We start from the raw sequence: 21,572 nt of genomic DNA on the forward strand, positions 1-21,572 counted from the left end.
GCAAAGGTGACTGGTGACCACCTGCCAGGTGCATCCTCCAAGCTCACCTACTGTAGGAAATAAAACTGAAGAAAGCTCTGCCTCAGAGGTCAGGCTTGGAGCACAGCTTCCATTGCTCTTTTGTAAATATTTGTTATTCAAAGCCCCGAACAACAGCAAAGTGATAGCCTGGTGCACCTCACTGAGGGCTTTTCCCCTGAATCCCTGCCAGGAGTCAGCCTGGCGACCCTGCTGGGGTGGGTGGTGGTGTGGCACATGCCAGCCCATGACAGCAGTCCTGCCACAGCCCAGGAGACAGCGCTGAACAACCCTTCCTCCTCCTCCTCCTCCTCCTCCTCCTCCTCCTCCTCCTCTTCACGCTTGTGCCTGCACTGGGGAGGTGCCAATTCTCTTTGTGTGATACTGGGAATGTCTGCTGCTACAAAACTTCACATTTTTGCCCCTGAGAGCCCTGGTTTGGGGAACACAGTATGTCTTGCCCAGTATTTGGGCAGAAGCAGAGCAGTCTCAGCTCCTCCCTCACTGGGGCAGCAGCAGTGCCCTGCATATGAGTGCAGCTGTGTCAGGGTGGGTGAGTTCATTACCTGTGAACTTCTGGCACAGCTCAGGGGCCTCCCTCTGCTCGGTCAGCTGCAATAATGCCCTGCTTAGCTGGCTGCTTTTGGATCCCAGAGCTGCACAGCCACAGCCAGCTGCCTGCTGGGCTGTGTTTCAGCACAGGTCGCTGCATCCCAGGCACTGCTCACCAAGTGACTCCATCTAATCCCAGTGATTCCCTGGGATAACTCCCCATATGCCATCCAGGGGGGCTGTTGGCTTTTAAAGAGGCCCCAGCTGTCAGAACAGGGTCTCCCTGACCTCTGCAAAAGCATTTAATAGGAAGCAATCCCCCAAGGACAAAAGGTCTTTGTGCCCCTGATCATTTCCAAAGTAAGGTTCTCCCCTGCTAAATTTCCCTGTCCTTTCTGCCAGGTTTCTCAGAGGATAAAGAGAGGCTGCTCTCCCCAGGCTCAGATGCCAGAGAGGAGATCTCAGCCATGACTGTGCCTGCTGGGGACAGGCAGAGGTTTCCCTCTCCATGTCCCTGCACAGCAGCAGTGCAGGGATCCCTCTCAATGTGCTCAGCAGATCCTTCTGTACCTCCTGCTCCAGCATGAGCAGCACTAAGAGCTCTGTAAAGAGTGCTAAATGTCCTCATGGGAAAGCTAGAATAACCAGGCACCTGCAATGACTTTATTTATTTAAAAAAAGCACAGAGTACCTACCTCAAAGCCCTCCCCTTGCAGAGGGACCGTGGGGTGACACTGAGGGAGGCATTGCCTCCTCTGGCACCACGCAGTCCTGGGGCTTGTCAGACAGGGATGCCTGCCTGAATAATTCACAATGACTTTGAATTCACATTCCCTTCTCTGATATCAGAGTTGTTATGCAGATGTCACACAAATTACCTCATGGTGAGGTGTTTACTGATATCAGAAATCCATGAATGAAATGGTCAGAAGCTACTCCTGTGTCTTACCTGCAGAATTCCCCATATTCAGGGATTTTTCTGCTTAGAAGCCACCTTCTTTACATTTTTATTTACGGGTATGTTTGGCTGCACCAGTTTTTGCTAGTAGACCTATGGCAACAGGAAATCTCTCTGGAGCCCTCAGAACAGACTCAGTGATGGTTGTAGGTGGATTCCTATAGATATTAATAGATTTTTTCACTCAATTGCTTCCCTCTTCCTCACCAGGCTGGACAAAACTGAACCAAACCGAACCAAACCAAACCAAACCAAACCAAACCAAACCAAACAAGTGCTTTGTTTTTCCAGTGGTTGCTATGGAGAGCAAGTGGAGAGCCTCTTTGACAGCTGAGAAAGAACAAGAGCTCGACTAGTTTTCCAAAGCATAAAATGTGGCAGCTGGGGAATCATTGATGGCTAAAACAGCAATGAAATACAGATATTCTGGTGCTGATCCTGCAAAAAGAGATGTCTCAGAGATACCTTCCACCCAGGAGGAGGTGATTCCTTTAGAGCAAGTGGTCCTTGCAGCAGAGTTAATATTATGGTGCCATCCCTCAAAATTCTGTGGCTGTAGCATATGTTGGGTGACAAGTTTGCTGATCCATACAACAATCTTCCTGTCTGAAGTTTAAAGACCAAAATTCTTGGGAAAGGGTCATTTAAGGTGAGTCATTTCTCTGAAAGGCACCACTTGTTTGATATAATGATGGCACCGGTGCCCTTACATATGTTAAAATCACTGCCAGACACTGGAGGATGAGTTTCTCCCACTAACAGCACTTGCTCTGTATTCACACCTCTCCTCTGCAGTCCTCAGGCTGCCATCAGCACTCTCTTATTTCCATCTTCTTTTCCTCCCTTTCCCTCCTGCATTTTATTAATCACTCACAAGCTACAAAGAAGTCCTTCTCTTGGGAAATAAACCCACCCAAAGGCTTGTCAGGATGCTTGAATTTGTCATGGCTGGTGTGCAGGCACAGAGATCCTGCTCCCTGTTCCCTGTTTCTGCAGGCAGGGATCAGCTCTGCCTGGATTTGTACTGACCAGACTCTGGTGAGCCCTCAGCCCAAGTTAATCAGCCTAGCTTCAAGGCATGGTGAGAGTCAAAGGCTGTGCTAATCAGGAGCTTCCAGCCAGCCCAAAGTGTGGGCAGATATCTCCTCACCCCTGGACTATGACAGTGTTCTAATGCAGAAGGACATTAGCCTGGGGAAAATTCAATTAAAGAAGAGACTGGCAGAAGTACAGGAGGCATTTAGACAACCAGCTCCAATGAAAGTTCCTGCTGCAAAGCTGGCCTTTTTGTCTTCAAAATACCTGCTTGGGATCAGATAACTCCTCGAGCTGAACACCTATGCAACCTTTGCAGAAACAGTCAGAGAATGGGCCAATTCTCCAAAGAATCTCAGGGTCCTGAGGGCAGCTCTGCTGCCTGAATTCAGGAGTGCAGATTCCCAAGCAGATGTCAACAGTAATGTCTCATTAGAATTACTGAAGAGTGTGGTTTGCTAATTGGCACTGTAGATACATTGATATCTGGTTTTGTTTCACTGGAGTGTGATTTTTTGTGATTGCATTTAATAGTCACTGCAAGAGGAACTGAAGGAGAGGTGGAAAGGGGCAAAGGAAAGAAAAGAAAGGCAAATGTGTCCTTGTTGTGACAAGACAAGCTGTCCAGCAAATCTTACTGCAAAGGAGAGTGATTTTGGAAGGATGAGTCTGAGCATTACTGACAATTATTATTTCATCATTGATATTTAACTTCTTTTGTTCCCAACGGAGCTCTGCCTTTGTCTGTGGACTTCAAACCTCTCCTTCCCTTTCCTTCTCTTTGGAACATTTCCCTGCTCCCCTGGGAGACTCAGTAACTCATTTATTCCTCTCTCCTTCAGCCTGTTCCCTCCAGCAACACCACTCAAGTGGGCTGGTGAGCCACCAGCTCTCTCTCAAGCAGCCAAACAACCCCCAGCTACTGCAGGGTGTTGCACACAGGCTCATCCTCACACGTGCACCTGTACAGCCAGAAATCACCTCTGGCAGCTGGAGGCATCATTCAGGTGTGGGGCAGTGCCCTGCCTGGGGGACAGTGTGGCTGCTGGCTGAGGCAGGACACCTGCAAAGAGCATGAGGGCTTCTCAGGGGTAGGGGCTGCACAGCTGAGGCTGTGATCAGTGTGCTTTTAAACCTGACACAGAGATGGCCACGGTGTGCTGCTGGTGGCAGAGAACAAGGAAGGCTTTGGCCATGGCTCTGGCTCTGGAATTTCTGCTGGTCAGAGTGACTCTGAGATGTGGACAAGCTTCTTTTTCCCAGCCTGGCAGCTGAAGAAGGAGTCAAGATTTTTCTGTTCTTGTTCTCAAGGTTTTTTATTATTTCTAAGCTATAACATTCTTTCTCTGACACCCGAGGTCTGTCTGGCAGGTTGGCTTGAGCACACTGCCGCCTCAGAGGGAATTGTCTTTTATACTAAAACCTATGTGTACAATATTTGCAATAACTTTCCAATACCTATCACCTATGTTAGACAGTGAGTTTCTACTCTAAACCAATCTAAAGTGCCAACATCACAGCAGAAGATGGAGGCCAAGAAGAAGAAAGAGAAAGACTGGACACACCCAGATTCCTCCATCTTGCCTCCTGAACCCCCATTCTAAAAACCCCAAAAATCTATTTTTCACTCTGTGATAAATTCACTATCATTCTACTTAAACTCTTTTGACTTGTAATTCTTCATATAAAGGTTGATAATTGTTTTTCCATGGGTCAAGATCAGAGGCACAGGGGTCCTGAGCTGTGTGCCAAGGTCTCTGAGCCCCTTGGCAGGGTCTTGAGTCCTCCAGGGCAGCCAGAAGAAATTCCTGGGTTCCAACATCTGGCATTGCCCCTGGGCTCTGCTTTGGCTTGGCACAGTAACCTGGCACTCCTGGGCTGCTCCTGTGCCTGGTGGAGCAGAGCTGGGGCTGTGGGGCACAGGGAGGGCACCCTCTGCATCCCTCCTGCATCCCCAGTGCCACCCCTGGGGAGAAGCCCCAGGCCACAGTCAGATATGCAAACCCTTAGGAGACAATCAGCACAGGTGCCTTTACCTTTTCTCATCATGTCTGTAAGATGTAGATCCCCGGCCACTGGTCCAAATAAACATTTTAGAGGGCTGCCCAGTGTTGGCTCTGCTCGCTGCAGTGGGACGATGGAAGGACCTGGGGGAAGAGGGATAATTTTTGTCACTGCCCACCCAACATGGCAGAGCACACCATATCCAGCGTGCCATGTCCACCAGATCCCCTGTGGCCATGCCCCCTGTGCTCTGAGGATGGACATTGGTTAACTTGAGGTGAGATGTGAAATGATGGGGATGAGAGACCAGTGTGCTGGAATGGAGAATAAACCCCATCAGCCCCACTGGGAAAAGCTGAGGCTGGATAATCAGGCTTAGCTCTGCTCCATGCTGCAAAGGATTCATACCATCGACAAGAAATCATCAGTAGTTCAAGAAAAGGTAATAGCTGTGTCCAGTGTTCTTATGGCAGTATTTTCAGGGACAAAATGGGTGTTGTTTAAGCACATCCACACTCATTACAGGTTTTTGGTTGTTCTGCAGCTCCCAGCAAGATGAGGCTCTCAGGGAAGGTCTCTGAATGGGGCAGAAGTATGAGATGCAAATGCAGCATTTTGTGGAAGTGTAACTGATATGACAAAAACATCTTTTCCCGCGGAGAAATTCCTATCCCAAGGCCAGTTAGATCCCTGCCCAAGGACTTCCTTGTTTCATTTCAGGGTGTGAGATCTGGTGCCTTCTCTCAGGGTCTCAGGCCACACTGGGCCTGCTAGTGGGGCTGTGGATCCCCTTGTAGCCCCTCTTAATTCCTTCTGGTTTTCATGAGACTCAGTTAAAGATCTTGGTCTCTGAGAATTGGGCCATTCCTATGAAGGCTGCATTTTGCCTTCTTTTACAGCACAACATTTTGTGTTTTTAATGCATTCAGATACAAGCTTAAGGGAAAACAATCCAGATACCAAATAGTTCACTGTGAAGTTTTCATACACTGGGGGCCATTCTTCAGCTCACTGAAAAATAAACCTGATGGCTGAAGCTGTCAGCAGAGAAGGCACATGATCTGAGAAAGTCTCTAATGCCACTGTCTCCATCATCATGCAAAGGGCTAATTTCAATATTTGCATAGTGGTGAACCAGGAGAATACTTAAATACTGTAGAGGTGGCTGCAGGGGAAGACTGACATGGACAGGAGCCAAAACTCATCAGTGTGCAGACAGGCTGATGGGTGCTGAGGGACTGGGCATTCCAGCTGGAATCAGCCCAGAGCCCCCACCACAGGGGCCACGACACAGCCCCAGGCCCAGTTCACACCCTGGCTGGGCAAACTGGCCAAACTGGTGTTCCTGTCACCCCTCCCTGCTGGGATCCTCCTGCCCTGCTCAGGTGCTGGCTCAGGACTGGGACTTGCAGACAAGGGCCTTGCCTACAATAAGAGGTGGCAATATTTGATGGAGCTTTTGGCTGCATTGGTGAACAGCAAATTGGACAAGAAGGGGGTCCAGAAGAAAGGAAGAGGAAGGAGGGGAATCTCCCCCAGCCCTTTCCCTGATTCTGTGGTGATCAGTGCAGTCTGAATGCCAAGAACAATTCTGTTCTTTCCATGCAACCACTGAAGTTAAATACTGGGGAATGAACAACAAGATGAGGCCCTACCTCCCTGAAATAACTATAGTTTAGAAGGTGAAGTAGCATCTGCTGGGATCTAATCCATATAGCCAACAGCTAAGTGTTTTGATAGTGATATTGGTCAGAAATTTCACTTGTGAAATCACTCACCCTGAGCCAAATCCTCACACTGCTGGATGAGATTTTACCCACATTACCTCAGATAGCACCACAGTGACCACCCAGCTGGGGCTTCTGCTCCAGGCCATGCAGGAGGGGTCAGACCAACTCCCCAAGGGCCAGCACTGCATGCTGGACTGAGCCTGCCCCAGGCTGAGTCCCTTAATGATGGAAAATAAAATTATGTTTTATTTAAATTATGCCATAGCACTCGTTAGGATGTCACGCACTACAGGAGAGCCTGGTTGTGCTGCCACAGCCTGAGTGGTCCCAGAGCCATCAGGACATGGTGGTGAATGCTATTAGAGAGCCTTTTCTTAATTAAGCAAAGCTTGGGCACACATTAGAGGTCATCAGCAGCTTCTGCCACCTGTCTGAGCCTACAGGGACACCTGGGCAGGACTCCCTGAGCAGGGAACCAGATTTATAAGCTCCAGAGCAAATTTCTGGGCTGGGAGCTGGGTGAGGGGGCCTGTCCCACTGAGGGGATGCCAGAGAAGGAAGAGGGATGCTTCTCTGCCCAGTGAAGTGGGAGTGATTTCAGACTCCCTTGCAGTGCCAGTGCCCTGGAGCAGTCCATATGTGACAGCTTTAATGCTGCCTGCTTCGTTAGTTGAGCAATCCAAGCTAACTACCACTATTTAACACACAATTGCACACCTAATTTTGTGTAAAATTGTAACACTGATGACATCATAACGCTACTCCAGAGGTCAAATGAGTGACCGAAGCCCATGGTTCCCTTAGGCAGGGGTTAGACATTAGGTAAAAACCTTTTGTGCACCAGCAACCATACAAACTCTCCAGGAGCCTTCTTTGAAGGCCTTTGGAGGATTCATAACCTCCAAATTTGCATCCTCCATGAGCATGCTCTGCCCCACCATGTGGTGCTCTTCACAGGGGTCTTAGGAAGAGGGAAGAGATGAGAATCAGACTCCATGTTTCAGAAGGCTTGATTTATTATTTTATGATATATATGTTATATTAAAACTATACTAAAAGAATAGAAAAAATATTTCATCAGAAATCTTGCAAAGAATAGAAAAAAAAAATGATAACAAAAGCTTGTGTCTGACCGAGAGCCCGAGACAGCTGGGCTGTGATTGAGCATTAATTAGAAACAACCAACATAGACCAATCCCAGATGCACCTGTTGCATTCCAAAGCAGCAGATAATCAATGTTTACATTTTGTTCCTGAGGCCTCTCAGCTTCTCAGGAGAAAAAATCCTAAGGAAAGGATTTTTCATAAAACATGTCTGTGACACCACCAGGTCAGTTAAACCTCCATGCCTTTCTCCCCTGCTGGGTAAGTCTCTGTGATCCATGTTTCTTCACTGCCTCCTCTCTCTTTCCTGGGAAAACAAATAACACTACTTTTTCTTGGTTTTTTTTTCCCCCATGGCTTCTCAGAGTCAGCTGCTGGCCAGTTATTTTTATCATGCAACAAGTAATCAGCCTGGGCAACTCATGACTGCAGGATGTCAGCCTTGCATTCAGAGTGGATCATGTTATTGCATGAACAGACAGAGCACCTAAAGTCACAAAAATACCTTAAAAACAGTGGAGAAGAGATGCTTCAAGCTGCTTTTTAGACTGTGGAGGTTATTCCTGTAGGGCAGGTTATCCACAAGCTGCTGTAGTTGTGACTTTTGCTAGCCAGGGTGCAGGGTGGGACTCTGGCCTTCCTGCCTGACCTTGCCCGGACACCTCTGTCTCCTTCACTGTTTACAGAAAGTGGCATCAATGCAGTTCTCTCTTGACACGGTTGCCACAGTGACAGGCAAGGGGGACAAGCTTTGGTTTTTACAAAACACACTTCATTCTTTACATCTGGGTCTGTTCTGAGTAAATGCTCAAGGCTAAGGGCAGAAATGCAGAATAAAGGGTGCACAGTCTGGTACAAACACGAGTCTGTGATGCTGTTCCACTCCTCCCATCTTCTCTTGTTCTCATCCTCTTCTTTAGCATTACCTGCTGGTGGATTTCATGGAACTCACCAGAAAACCTGACAAGATGTCCACTTTTTCAGCCATTGCAAGGTGAAGACTTGAGAGAGCTCTTAGAAAATTAGAATTATTCTGCTCTGCCCTAAGGGCTATCAACATGTCCATACAACAGCAATCACCTGATTGAGGATTTCAGTGTGAAGAAAACACAACAGGCTAGCATTTGCTTCAAATTGCTCCAAAAAAGGATGTAATTCTGAGGGTAAATCACAAAATCCCTTTGCTGGTACCTTGGGCACTATATTACATACCCTATATTTCTCTGTTGTCCTCACTTGCACCCTGGGTTGGCTGCTCTCCTTCCTCTCTCTACAGTTTGAGTCATCACTGGTATGGAAAGTCCCTTACCTCTAGGTCACCACAGCTGTGAGCAGCCAAAGAGAGATGTTGCAGACCATGTTTTTAGATGGAAAGCTGGGTTTTAGATGTGTGTTTGCTTGTAATTGCCTCTGCCTATGTTTATGTTAATCACAGCATTTCTGAGACCTTGGAGAACCATTTACAGCACCAAACTAATGAGCTTTTTTCCCCTTATGACATTTCATTTCCTGGGCAGTATGGCCACTGTAAAAAGAGAAGCACTTGCATTAATTCTGCCTCATAAAAGACACCCTGATTCATCAAAAGGCAACAAAAGCTAAACATTCACCTAAAGATTCAATCACTGACCACCCCAGCTCTGTGAATACACCCACATCCCCCACTGTCCATGCTGACAGCTGCTGGATGCTTTATCCCAGTGTTTCCCAGCCAGAAAAACCCAAGGGAGCTCTCTGGAAACCCCAAAGTTTTCCTGCCACCCCTCTCCCCTTGGCACCCACAGCAGCCAGTGCCAGCTCTTGGGCAGATGGGTCAGTGGCTGTTGAGTGGTGGGAAATATTTGGTCTCTCTCATGCCTGGATAAACCCTTTTTTTGAGTGGTCCCATGAGGAAAGGAAGAGACTGAAGCCAGCCATCAAAGACAACCTGCAAGAAGACAGTTGCTCGCTTTGAGGTGAATTTACTGAATATCAGCAATTAGACTTTGTGTCCAAACAGGTCTTACCCATGCCTCTGTCTGGTGATAGAATGTTCTCTTATGGATTTGATGAGCCAGAAAACAGGGAAAGTGGTGTGTGATGAAGGAGGGGAGAATAAATAAAACAGCCTGTTGAATTTTTAATGTAAATTGTAGCCTGACTGGAGGGGAGTCTGGCTTTCAGGTGCCTCAGAGCATGGAAGAGTTTCCCAGGCAGAGTGGTGGAAGTAACTCCTGTATTAAGATGCTCCTGTCTGATTCAGGAGATGATCCAGGGCAGGTTTCCAGTCCTGGTCCTTAAAGAATAAAAGAGCTGGACCAAGGACCCTTGTTTGCATCCGAAACATGACAGAAAACACACACCAAGAACACAAGCTAACTCACAAAAGAAATGCATCTGCATTAGCAGAAGGCAGTCACCACTTAGGGAACACTGAATGCTCTGGCAGCAGCAGCTCTGGATGGAGGAGCAGCAAAAGCAACACCAAAGGGTGAATTTGTGCCTCTGTGAGGGAACTTTGCTGATGGGCAGGGCAGAGTGACACAAATTGCTGCTCTTGCTGCAGCCTCCCAGGAGCCCCACTGCACCAACAGACTGATCCAGCCAGCAGGTGACCTTCAGTCTGGGCAAGGGGGAAACGGACACCGGGCAGCTGCTGCTAATGTACTGACAAGAGTATGGGAAGGCTGATGGTTAATGATGCTTCATTAATGATTCACTTCTATTTCTGACCCTGCTCTGAAATCTCCCCAGAGCTCAGAGCTCAGAGCTGAGCTCTCCATCCAGATTTTGAGTTGAATGAGGGAGACATCCTGGACACAGAGTGGTGCTGCTGGATTCCCATGTCACAGGCATGTCTAGGACATTCCATGTCCAAAGGAGGAGAATGGGGCTGCCAGGGACAGCTGAAGCCATCACACAGAGGTGCAGATTAGCTGTGTGTGGAACACAGTGACATTTGGGTATGTTTTCTAAGGCAGTATTTCTTTATACTTAAAGTCATCCTTGACAATTGTTAATTCCCTCTTTCCAGTATATACAGGAGAAAAAGAAGTATTCAGAAAGGCTGATGTATCTGTATCTCCCTGCTACATAACAATATATCCACACTTTGAAATTAAATATTCCAATGTAACCTCTGAACCTTCCAGATTTCCATCTCACGTGTTTCTCTCCAGTGCTGACTTCCTTTGTTTTGAAAAAGCTTTTAAGCCTTGCCATTTAATTATGCCCCTTATCCCTAGGCTTCCACTTTCCCAACAGCTGCCTTCCTAGTCCACCAGCATGCCTGTAGACTTTATAGCCTTTATTCTTTGTGATCTTTTTACCTTTAACTTCCTTCTCCAATTTTCTTTCCTTATTTGTTTTCCAAGTGCCTCTTCCTATACATTACTATCCCAGTGATAATTTGTTTCACTCACCTTGGCCACACTGTGTTGTCTCAATTATTCTGATTTAGCTGATTGAAGCAGTGAATTTGAAGAAATTCCTGTCTCCCAGGTCAGCTACAAAGGAGGGGGCTAGAGCAAGCAAGAGACTCACAACTTCTCTTCTTTGGTGACTTTTTGGTTGCCTTGAGCATTCTGGCACTATGGCCTCTGTTTCCTTGTCTGTACAAGAGAGGTGCTGGTGCCACCACTGCACCTGGCACCTTCAGACCATCCCCATGGAGTGAAGAGCCAGCCCCTGTTCCCATCCTCATGTTTTGGTGCTGGTGAGTTTGCAGTCCAAGCACGAGGCAATGCCTCTCTTGGCACGTTGCAGTCATGAGGATCAACGTTTGTGAGGAGCAGCTGAACATAATTGTCCACTTTGCCTGTCAGGATTCTGCAAACATTTTTAGCTTTCCGTGCTGAATTTGAATTTACGTAGCGAGTGACACATTGGACAAGCACTATATTCATCATCTCAGCTGCTCCCTGGCTTCAGAGAAGGGCACAATCTGCCTGTCAGATGGGGCTGGCTCTGGGAGGGGGGTAGCAGTGGCAAGTGCAGGGTCACCCCCTGCAATTTGCTTCTGTCCAGCTGAGCCAAGAGAGTTTTGCAGTGAGATCTGCTCTGCCAAAGACCAGGCAGCGTTACACTGATGGAGAAGGATCCTGGGGGGAAGGAAGAAGGCAGTGAAAGTGCTGCACTACCTCAATGGATGCTCTCCTTTAAATCTGAACACAGCCCTCTGCAATTGCAGAGGGATAGATCACCTTGGGTGCTGCACTGCACCACGAGAGCTGGGCCAGGCTGGCTGGATAAGAGCGTGTGGGTGGCACTGAAGAGGCTCTGTGGCTCATGGCTGTGCCCTGATAAACCCAGGGGGAAATGGAGATGGGGTGAGAGAAAGGAGATGGAGTGGAGGCACACTCCATGACGAGGTCAGTCTCTTTGATGGCCATCAGAAGGGAATGACCTTGTCCCCAGAGGAGCTTTTGTGGGTACCTAGTTCACCAGATCTTAAAGGATGCTGTTTTGGATACTAATAAACATATTTTAATAGTAATTTGTGCACAGTGGGAGCTGAATTGACTATGCTGAAGTGACCTGGCCTCAGACTGACTCACTGCTTCCATTTGAGGGACCTGGGATTTACACCCCAAAGTGTGAAACAGCAGAGTGTTGGTAGTGCTGCTTTAGAGGTGATGAACAGAGGCACAGAGGCTGCTGAGACCTGGCCAAAGGCTCCCAGGAACACTCTGGTGGTTGTAGTTGAAAAAACAGCCTAAAAAATGGTGGACAACCACTGTCCACCCAGCGAGGAGGGAGGAGAGCCAAGACATGCACAGATGCCTGTGCCAGAGAGCAAAGGCAGAGCCTTGCTTTGTGGTTGTGCCAATTCCCACCCATGGGGACACCCCTTCCAGCTTTGTGCAACTGTGCCTCAGCTTTACACCCCTCCAGAGAAGCTGATCTGAGAAGGACATGGCTTTTAAATGTCCCTGGAGAGAGCTTCACTTCAGCACTAAAATACTGATGGTGTGTCTGAGGGTAGGAGCACAGGGGAGGAAGGGTGATGGGCTGCTGGGGACACAGAGGACACCAGCAGCTTTTAGGGAAACCACACAGGAGAAGCATATTGCATGAGTGATGTGGCTGGGGAGGGAGGTGAGGGCAGAGAAAGATAAACAGGTGCAAAGCAGCACCCAGAGGAAAGGCACGAACAGGCAGGGCAGATAGGGCAGGAGTGGCTTTTCTGTCACCTAATTCCTTGAGCAGGTCAATCATCCTTTATCTCCTTTGAGTCAGTCCCTGTGCCATGGAGTGCAGCAGCCAGAACAAAGCAAAGGCAGAGGAGAGCTCAAACCACTGCCCAGCGGGAAGTGAATACTCTGGCACTACTTATTTTTGAGTCTGCATTTGGATTAGCTGTAAAGAGCTATGTGGATAAGCAAGCAGGCAATTACAGCTGGGACGTGCTGCTCATGAATGGAAACAGCTCCAATCTGCTCAGGACATATTGAAATTCTAATTCAGTTAGATTCCTTTAGTTACAGCGCTCATCACAGACACTAAAAGAGATAGGATTAGAAAATAAATACAACCCTTCTGCTGCCTTTGGTCTGTCTTCTGTGCTCCCCTTTCCCTCCTCCCCTCCCCAGTTTTAGCTGTTGTTTGACTTTATTTTCTGTGGTAAAATACAGCAGTCTGCTCTTAGTCTTGTTAATTTTTATGAGCATCCAGCAGAGCAGAGCTGGCCAGACCCTGCTGAGGGATGGGCAGTGAGCACCAGCACAAAGCCACTGCTGCAGCTCCTCATGTCACATCTTACTAAAGACCTCTGCAAAGGTGCAGGGGTGACACAGACACTCAGAGCAGGGCAGGGACATGATTTACAAAAGTTCCTCCCTGTCATCATCCCCGGTCCAGACAGGAGCTCCAGGCTGCACTGCTCACCCAGCAAGCAGGTTGGATCTCTGCTTTGGGTATTGGTGTGAAGCTCCTTCACCACTGCAGGCAACCCCTTCTGCACTTTTGTGCTGTGCAGGCAAGTTCCTAAAAGATCTGATTCAAAGAAGTGACCAGGGAGGAGGACAGGGAGTCCTGGATCAGCCCTGCCAGTGTGACCTGGAAACTCAAGGAAGTTACTTAGCTGTGTGCTGCTGGTTTAATTTCTCCGTCTGTCAGAGAGAAAATGTTGTATTAAATCTGCTGACATATGCAAGGAACAGATAATTGAGCTCTAAATGTCAGAGACTGCTGGGTTGGAGGAACAGGAGGAGCTGGAGTGTGTGTCTCCATCTGACTGGCAGTGCTGTTCCATCACAAGGGGTCTCTTGGAGCTGCTGGGGGACCTCTGAACTCAGGAGAATGTTTAAAGTGAGGTTGTGAATAGTCCTGACACATCAGCCAAACCTGGTTATGGCAGACCCTGGGTAGAAAGTTCTTGTCTCCCCTCAAGCCAAGGAAAGGGCTGGATGGAGAAAGGCAGTTGGAATATCCAATCTGACTGATACTGAGTCATGGAGCTGTGAAATAAGCAAATCTCTGGTAAAAACAAACACCCAGCTTGGCTCTCATGAGCATCTTTCCTCTTTGTCTTATTACAAAAGGGTAAAATTGACATCATAAGCACTCTGCAGTGGCTCGTCATCCTTTCAGAACACAAACTTCACCATCTGTAGCCCTCTTAGTTGAATATGATAAATTGCTCAGATTCACAAAACAAAATTTTGTGCCCAAGTGCTGTAGAAAAGCTCCAGACATATTTTTTTCCTGCACACATTTCACATAGTTTTCCCATAATCTAAAAATTTTATGTCCTTATTTTTTAAAAAGTAATTCTGTAGGTGCAGCTGCCTGTTGGCTTTTGAGTCTGAGTCCTGTGCAACATGGCTACAACTCTGTGGACCTTTGAACTCACACCCTTGTCTTCTAGAGATCCCTATTTGCTTTGCCTGATTGCTTTTTGCTGATTAGTGGTGAGGAGCTGTTGTTTTAACAATGGGCTCAATATTAAGATAACAATTGAATGGAAGGGAGTTCTCTCCATTGAGTAGTCCTACTATTCATAGCAAAATAGAACAGCTCTTTGGAATAATGTGCAAATCACATTTATAATGACCTCTGAACACAGCTGATGCTGTCCCAGCTGGGGACCTCTGCTCATATATCACCAGATATCTTCTGTGGTAGTCTGTGGAGTGATGGTAAGGATGTCCAAGCCACATATTAGAGACAGAAGCCAACTGGCTGATTGGAAAAACAATGCAAAACGCAAAATCCTCCTGGGCAGCTCCATGCCCCAGAGATCCATTTCCAGTGCAAGAAGAAGGAAGCCTTTCTAGTGGAGACATTTGTGCTTAGGACACAATCAAATCCAGCCTGACGAGCAAGGCAAGGGAGAAAGTTAGAAACTGAGTGGGTCACCTGAAGGCAGAGTGTTAGAAAGAGAGGGATCACAACCTAAGAGAGAGCAGTGATGCACAGGAGAGAGCAGGAGCAGCAGCACACTGCAGCAAGGCAGTAAGGAAATACTGCACAAGGCAGTTGGGGAGAGGTGGATGGGAAATCTGGTGAGGTGAGGAGTTGATTGACTGCCGAGATGAGGCTGATGACTGGGCTTAGCCCAGTGCTGCACCAGCCACGAGGTCAAAAATCAGAGTGAATCTAAAGCAGCTGCAGATGAGTTCAGTGTCTGTAGGCTGGGTGATGGAGATGCAGATTCAGCCTCTTTGGTAAACAATAGCTCAGGAGTTATGAATCTCTACAGATGTGTCCTTGTAGTATAATTTTTAGCATAAAAAAAATTTTTCTTTAGAGTCAGGAAAAAAGATAGTGAGAAAGAACAAAAGCAAAGTCTCTCTAAGACAGAAGGATGTGCATATGCCTTCAAAGCAGTTTTGAACCAAAAATGAGAACAAAATCTCTGCAGCTCTCTGAGGGCAGTGGAGCATACTAAACAGTGAAAGGGCCATGTCCATGAAACCAAAACCCCTTGTATTTTTGGTCTTATAACTGGTCTGGAAATGAAAGCAATGGTAGGAGCAGTCACAGATGCTTCTGTTCCTCACATGACAATAATCTATAATAATTACTGCAAGCATCCAGCTTTAAACAGTGTCACTGCAGTGCTATTACTGTTTAAAAGTATTGAGTTTCCAAGGAGGTGAATGTCTTTTTCTCTCCCTAATCATGATTACTCGGCTTAGTACTTGGGCCAAGCTTCTATTTAACCAAGATAAATGGATATTTCCAAAACAAGCAAGTTGACACTATGCATCACATTATTACTCTCTTCACAGATTTCTTGCCTCTTTTGCTATTTTACTCAGCTGCTAAACACAAATAACAATAAGAACAGGGAGGAGAAACTATGCAGAATCCTATATGTATTAAAGGTAAAATAATACATAGACCTGGTTTTGACCATTACTTTGTCCTATTCTGTGACAGCATTTTCCCTTGATCAGTGTAATATAACAACATTATTTTGTCCTACAACTTCTCTTCTGTGAAACATGGGCATCCACACCACATTTTTGCAGATACCACCAGCCTATCTGACTAATATTTTGTCGCTTCCTGCTCAGAATCCTTATTTATCATTTAAGTTGATGCGCCAGCACTGTGGGTTAGCATTCAGAAGAGCAGATGGGGAATTAGAGACAAAACTTCTGTCAGTGATAACGGGACTTCCATGCTTCATTTCCCCTGGGGCACAGTGAGTGTTTTCCTTTTCAACAGTGCTGGGCAAAACTGCCTGAAGGAATTGGTGGCAGCAAAGCTGTGAGCTGGCAACACGCTGAAATTGTCAGAATGCAGGGAGAGATTTTGGGTTGCTGGGCCATTTGTGGGAAGTTATTTTGTAATAGCTCCTGGGAAGATATCCACCTCAGAACTGGAGTTCCAGTGCAAGACACGCAGGGAGAATTGACTTGAGTCAGTGAGAGGTCTGGCACTGAGCAACTTCTTCTTCACAGGTGGGTTCACCTGACAACATTTCTGGCTGTGCTGACCAGGGCAGGCTACAGATCCATGAAAGGTCCTCATTCAGGTCTCCAAACTCTCCAAACCCCACTATTTCAGCACCATCCTGATCCCCACTGCTGCTGGGGAGCACCTCAAGGCTGTGCATGGGCAGCTCAGTGAGGGGAGGGTTTCTTCCTACCCACCTCCTACAGCTTTACTCAGGGACAGTGTCCAGGACAGGCCACAGGTCCTTGTGTGTGGATGTGTGAGGTCCACACATGTATTTTCCTTCAGGGAAAAGCTCCCCTGTTTCTCCAGCAGCTCTGTGCACCAGCCCCTTCCCCAGGCTCAGGGAAGTTTGGCTGTCTGTTGGGGTCAGCACCAGAGTGCAAAGGACCTCCCAGAATGGGACGTGGCTCATGTGCTGCAGCCTCAACATTCCTCACCACCACGGAGTCACAGCCAGAGGAGCATCCCACCTCTGTCCTGGGGACATTCCCAAGCTGGACATCCCTGTGTCACCTCCCAGTGACCCACTCTGCTGGCTTTGCCATGGGCTGTGCTGCTGATGCTGGCCACTGGCACCCAGCAGCCACTGAATGGCAGGAACCATCAGGACCAAGGCAGAAATCACTGTCCTAACACACCAAAGGTCACAGGGGAGATTAAAACCAGATTCTGCCTGCTAATATGTGCACTGAAGATGCACAGGAGAGCTGCCCAGAGAGCAGGAGCTTGGCCCTATCCTCCAGTGCCACACAGATGGGAGTTGTTCAAAGGTACAGCCTTCACCATCTCACCTTCCCTGGTTTTTGTCTCTGAGGTGTCCATCATTTGGCCAGCCTCCACCCACCTTCTCCCAAACAGCAAAAGGCTTTTACTAATCATTTGATACTGCCATTAATGAAACAAAGAAATAGATGCTGAAAATCAGAACCTATGTGCTACGTCTGTATTCTCTGCTCTTTAGGAAATTTTAACAATTACATGTTAATTTTCACCCAGATTGATGTTTCTATGGATGTTCTTCCTGCTTCCATCTCTTTTAAGGATCTCTGAGCCCCAGTAATCATGTGGATTACATTTGAATCAAAATGCAGAAACGCTGTGTGGTCACATTGGCCTTGAAATCCTGAAGACCATTTCCATTATAAAGGTGCTTTAGAGCAGAGCTTGTGACTGAGGAGGCTGCTAAGGGAAGTATGACCAAAAATGTTTTTCACAGGGAGATATTCCCAGTATACTACCTGCACCTAAAAGCTGGTGATTGAATTCTACAAATTGTTTGGATCATTTAAGCAGACACAGCTGTAGGGTAACTTGTGAAGGTGTCAGCTAATGCCCTGCTCATGCCTGGAGCTGTTCCTGTTGTAAAGTGTGGGCCTTTCTCTCTAATACACTGTAGTAAGTAAATAAAAGCTGGTAGTCTTCCTCCAAATGTGTTCAGAGGGCTTTTATCCCTTATTGATTTCATAGTGGTGATTCAATAAGAGTAAATATTATCAGGAACTGCATCTTTATTGTATTTTAACTTTCACCCATACTTGCTCCTCTTCCTTGCACTAGAGCTGCTTTTTAAAAATTCTTCTTTTTAAGCTTCTGTACAAGCTTAATGAAGTCCCTCATTTCAGTGCTCTTTGATATGTACTCAGAAGAGACTGGGTACTTGATTTTCTTCTTATTTACACCTGTGAGGTCAGCAGCTGAATGCAGAAGCAAGCAAAGGGCCAGAGCAATGCCACAGAGCCTGTCAGCACCACAACAAAGGCTTTTCTTCAGTTTGCAGTGGTCCTTTGGGAAATCCTAACAGCTGCACTAATGTTGGATGTAATTGAAGAAAGACACTCCTTAAACAGGCAGGCAGCTCAGTATTTAAACATAATGCCTGTTGAGGGAATGCTTGAAAGCTGATTTTTGACCTTCATGTGAGGCAAAAAAGAGATTTTTTTTTCCCCCAGTATCTGTACAGATTTAAAAAATGATGTGGAACATTTTGTCCAATAGTGGCTTTTTTATTTCTTCGTAGTGTTTGTATTTATTTTTACATTTTGCCACAATGGAAATTCAATCAAAGTCAAGGATTTTATCACCTTTCCACTCGACTGCCTGAGTCAGATGCTTAAAATGTAACACCAGCAGCCCTGTGAGTAGTCGATTAAAAAAAATCAACCTTTTGCACTATAGCTCAGAGAAATGTCTTTTTGTTGTTTTTCTTTTTTTTTTTTCCTGCAGCCTGGTGGAGTAATTTGCTATCAAAACACGTTTTCACCCAAAGTGGTCTGCTATTGGCACATTCAAAGGGCTGGAAAATGTTGCTGCTGGAGAGTTTCAGTTGCCAGAGTGCTCCCCAGTCAGACCAGTTTGCTGGTGCAAAGTTCTGGCCTTGCAGCAGGAGTTCTGCTGTCAAACACATTTGCTGTCTGGGAAGCAGCAATTTGCTTCCTCTCACTCAGTGCAGAGAAAAGCAAAGTTTGTTTAATCTGGAAAGAAGAAAGCAGGAGTGGAACAAAAATGACTATCCCTCTTTCCAGCTTTCCTTTGTGCTCCCAGGAACTTTGCTTGTTTTGTCTATCACCACTTCCAAAGCTCTCACTCGCTCCAGCACAGCTGGAGCAGCAGTGGTTTCAGCAGCCAGGTCCTCCTGTGGCTCTGCTGTCCCAGGTTTGGTGTGGCAGAGGATGCTCATCCAGCCCATTGCTGCTGCCAGTCCCCCCAGAGGACCATGGAAGAGCTGAGCAGGAGACAGCACATCCCGTTCTGTTCTGCAGATTTGGATGCACAGAATAAATTCCTGTGGGGTGTGGGTCACTGAGCAAAGATATCCATGTGTGGGCTCCTATTCCATGTACCCTGCTGTAAATACAAACCAACTGGCTGAGCTGGAAGCAGTGCCCTGACCCCCCTTTCTGCTCATCTTTGAAAGGGCATCCCCCAAGTGTTACCTTGGCAGCACATGGAAGAGCATCAGCAGTTGCAATAAGCTACTGATACTATTCCCTAAGTGTCTGCATTTTCACTTCTATGGAAAACATTAAGCTGATCTAGGAGCAATTAATTTGGGAGATGCAACTCAATCCCAGCAAAAAGCAGCACTTGGAAGACCACCCGTGGATCTGAGCAGCTCAGATTCCCTGCAGTTAAACTAAATGTCATCCCACTGTACACAGCTGCTGGCTCCAGGTTTGCTAATTTGTAAAACAACGTGAAGAAGATGCTGCACTTGTGAGCAGGGCAGCTGAATTATAGGTACTTAAGCAGCACTGTAGGGATATGAATTCTGTTTATTGCACAAACCTGCCTCTATAATTAATAGAAATTATACCATTCCCTTGCTCTGTTTTCATTAATTCAGACTGATAGCTTCAGAAGACCAGACCAGATTAGGAAACACATTTTGGAAGAACAGGAGAGAACTAGAGGACTTTCTCAGCTTTTCAGTATCCCTCCACATCTCCTTCAATGTGTAAGGAGCAAAATCACTAGCAATGCTTTGGGTGTGACAAACCATCTGGCACCATAATTGTAGCCTTGTTTTACTTTTCCCTGCTCCTGGGACAAATGATCCAAACTTCCCTGGCTACCTGTGTAAATTGAACATTATGAAATGTCCTTTAAACCCTCAAGAAACAGCCACACTCAGCCCAAAACCTTCTTAAACCCCAACTGCTCTCTAAGACCAATAAAAACAGGCTGCAGGGTTTACCTATCAAGCTGCAAATGAACTGAACAGCCCTGGCTCCTTTAGTGGGAGTTTTATAGGCCTCTCTCCCCTCTCTTAGGAGGTGTAAACATATCAAGGTTTAACATGATGCTTTATTTATCTCAGTGGTGCAGTGTGTTATTGTTCCCACAGAAGCACTGGTGATTCTTTATTGTAGCAGAGAGGGGGGCACTGCATGAAGCAGAGCTGCTGCAGGAGCTGGCTCAGCCATGGCCAGCGACATCTGAAACAGAGCTGAGTTTGGGTACTGTTCCATTATTTTGGAAGCTCTGGAAGCAAAGTGTGTCCAGAAATGAGCATGAAAATCAGACAGCTGCACAAGGAGCAGTGGCCTTCCCCTCTCGCTTTGTCACCAAAGCAAAGATACACAGGAATAGGTACAGCCAAGAGGACTTGTTTTCCTCATGATTCATTGAAAATAGAATGAATCCTAATAGCTTTCTAACATAAAGTATGTAGTGACCACTGAACTGCTCTAAGGAGGGCCCTTCATTGATGTGACTCCGTGGCCAAATGCAATTAAATGATTGGATTTGGTTACGTATATTGACATGGTGTCAGTGACAATTTCCATTCTCTCTATTATTTCTATAAATAAAGTCATCTGCCATAATTAGAAAATATGAATGTGCTAAGACCTCCATTAATTCTTCTCCATATTAATCTGGGATCTGGGCAGATGTTTATTAATACCTTGTTTCACTGCGTTCATCAGCTGTTACCAAGAATAGAAAGATTGAGACCTGATCTCAAGCTGAAGGTTAAACAAGTGCAGATCTTGCCAAATCTTGCCTTCTGATTGATATTTTGACAATTACTTGGTTTTTTATAATTTTTTTTTTAATTTTGACCCTCTCTCTGTCTTTCTTTCCCTAAGTTCCTTTGGATCATGTATGTCCAGTGGTGTTTCCCATGCTCCAGGACTGTCTGGTGTGACTTCAGTGGAGCTGAATGACATCAGCCTGTGGCCTGCCCTCTGCTCCTTCCACCTGGAGCCTGGGGGAAGCTCAGGTCCAGCACATTCAGTGCTGAGCACCTGCTGATGGGTGCTTGGGGATGGGTGTGAGGAGCAGCGGGTGTGGATGGACCTGCACCAAGCTGTGAGCAGCCTGTAGGACCTCTCAGACTCTCCTGGTATCTGTGCTTGGCACGTTTCAGAGCTGGTCTTTGTCCCAAGTCATCTCTGTTGTTGCTTTCACTGGGTCTTTTGCCATGAAGCTCTACAATTTAATTATGTTCTCTGTCAAAGAGAGTGTAATTTTCCCTGTTTCTTTTACCTACTGTGTGTGGCAACCTGAGGTCACCCCTGATCTTCCTCTTTTTTCCCATTTGCCTGGTGTTTGCTGCCTCTCCCCACTCTGTTCTGTCTCACCATCACAGGGATTTGTTCTCTTGGCTGTTTCTGCCCGGGGTCAGTGTCCATCAGGCACCTCTGCCATCCTCACAGTTTGTACCAGCAGAGTGCCTGCCCTGCCACCTCTGCAGAGATGGCAGCTGCTTGGATGATGATTTGCCCTGAACCAGGACACCCATCCCATCCCGTCCCGTCCCGTCCCGTCCCATCCCATCC

General features: G+C 46.8%; 1 protein-coding gene across 2 annotated transcripts in view; it reads right to left on the bottom strand.

Moving 5' to 3' along the window:
- LOC118690203 (calcium-activated potassium channel subunit beta-2) overlaps positions 1-21,572 on the bottom strand; it is a 95,269-nt gene that overhangs the window by 13,138 nt on the left and 60,559 nt on the right. For both annotated transcript variants that reach the window (XM_036388961.1, XM_036388960.2), the window contains exon 2: positions 4,600-4,710. In XM_036388961.1, coding sequence (XP_036244854.1) covers positions 4,600-4,655 — 56 coding nt within the window. In that variant the 5' untranslated portion in view covers positions 4,656-4,710. The remainder of the gene's footprint in view (positions 1-4,599; positions 4,711-21,572) is intronic.

Source organism: Molothrus ater, chromosome 10 (genome assembly GCF_012460135.2).
Source record: "Molothrus ater isolate BHLD 08-10-18 breed brown headed cowbird chromosome 10, BPBGC_Mater_1.1, whole genome shotgun sequence".
In the NCBI taxonomy this organism is placed as follows: Eukaryota; Metazoa; Chordata; class Aves; order Passeriformes; family Icteridae; genus Molothrus; species Molothrus ater.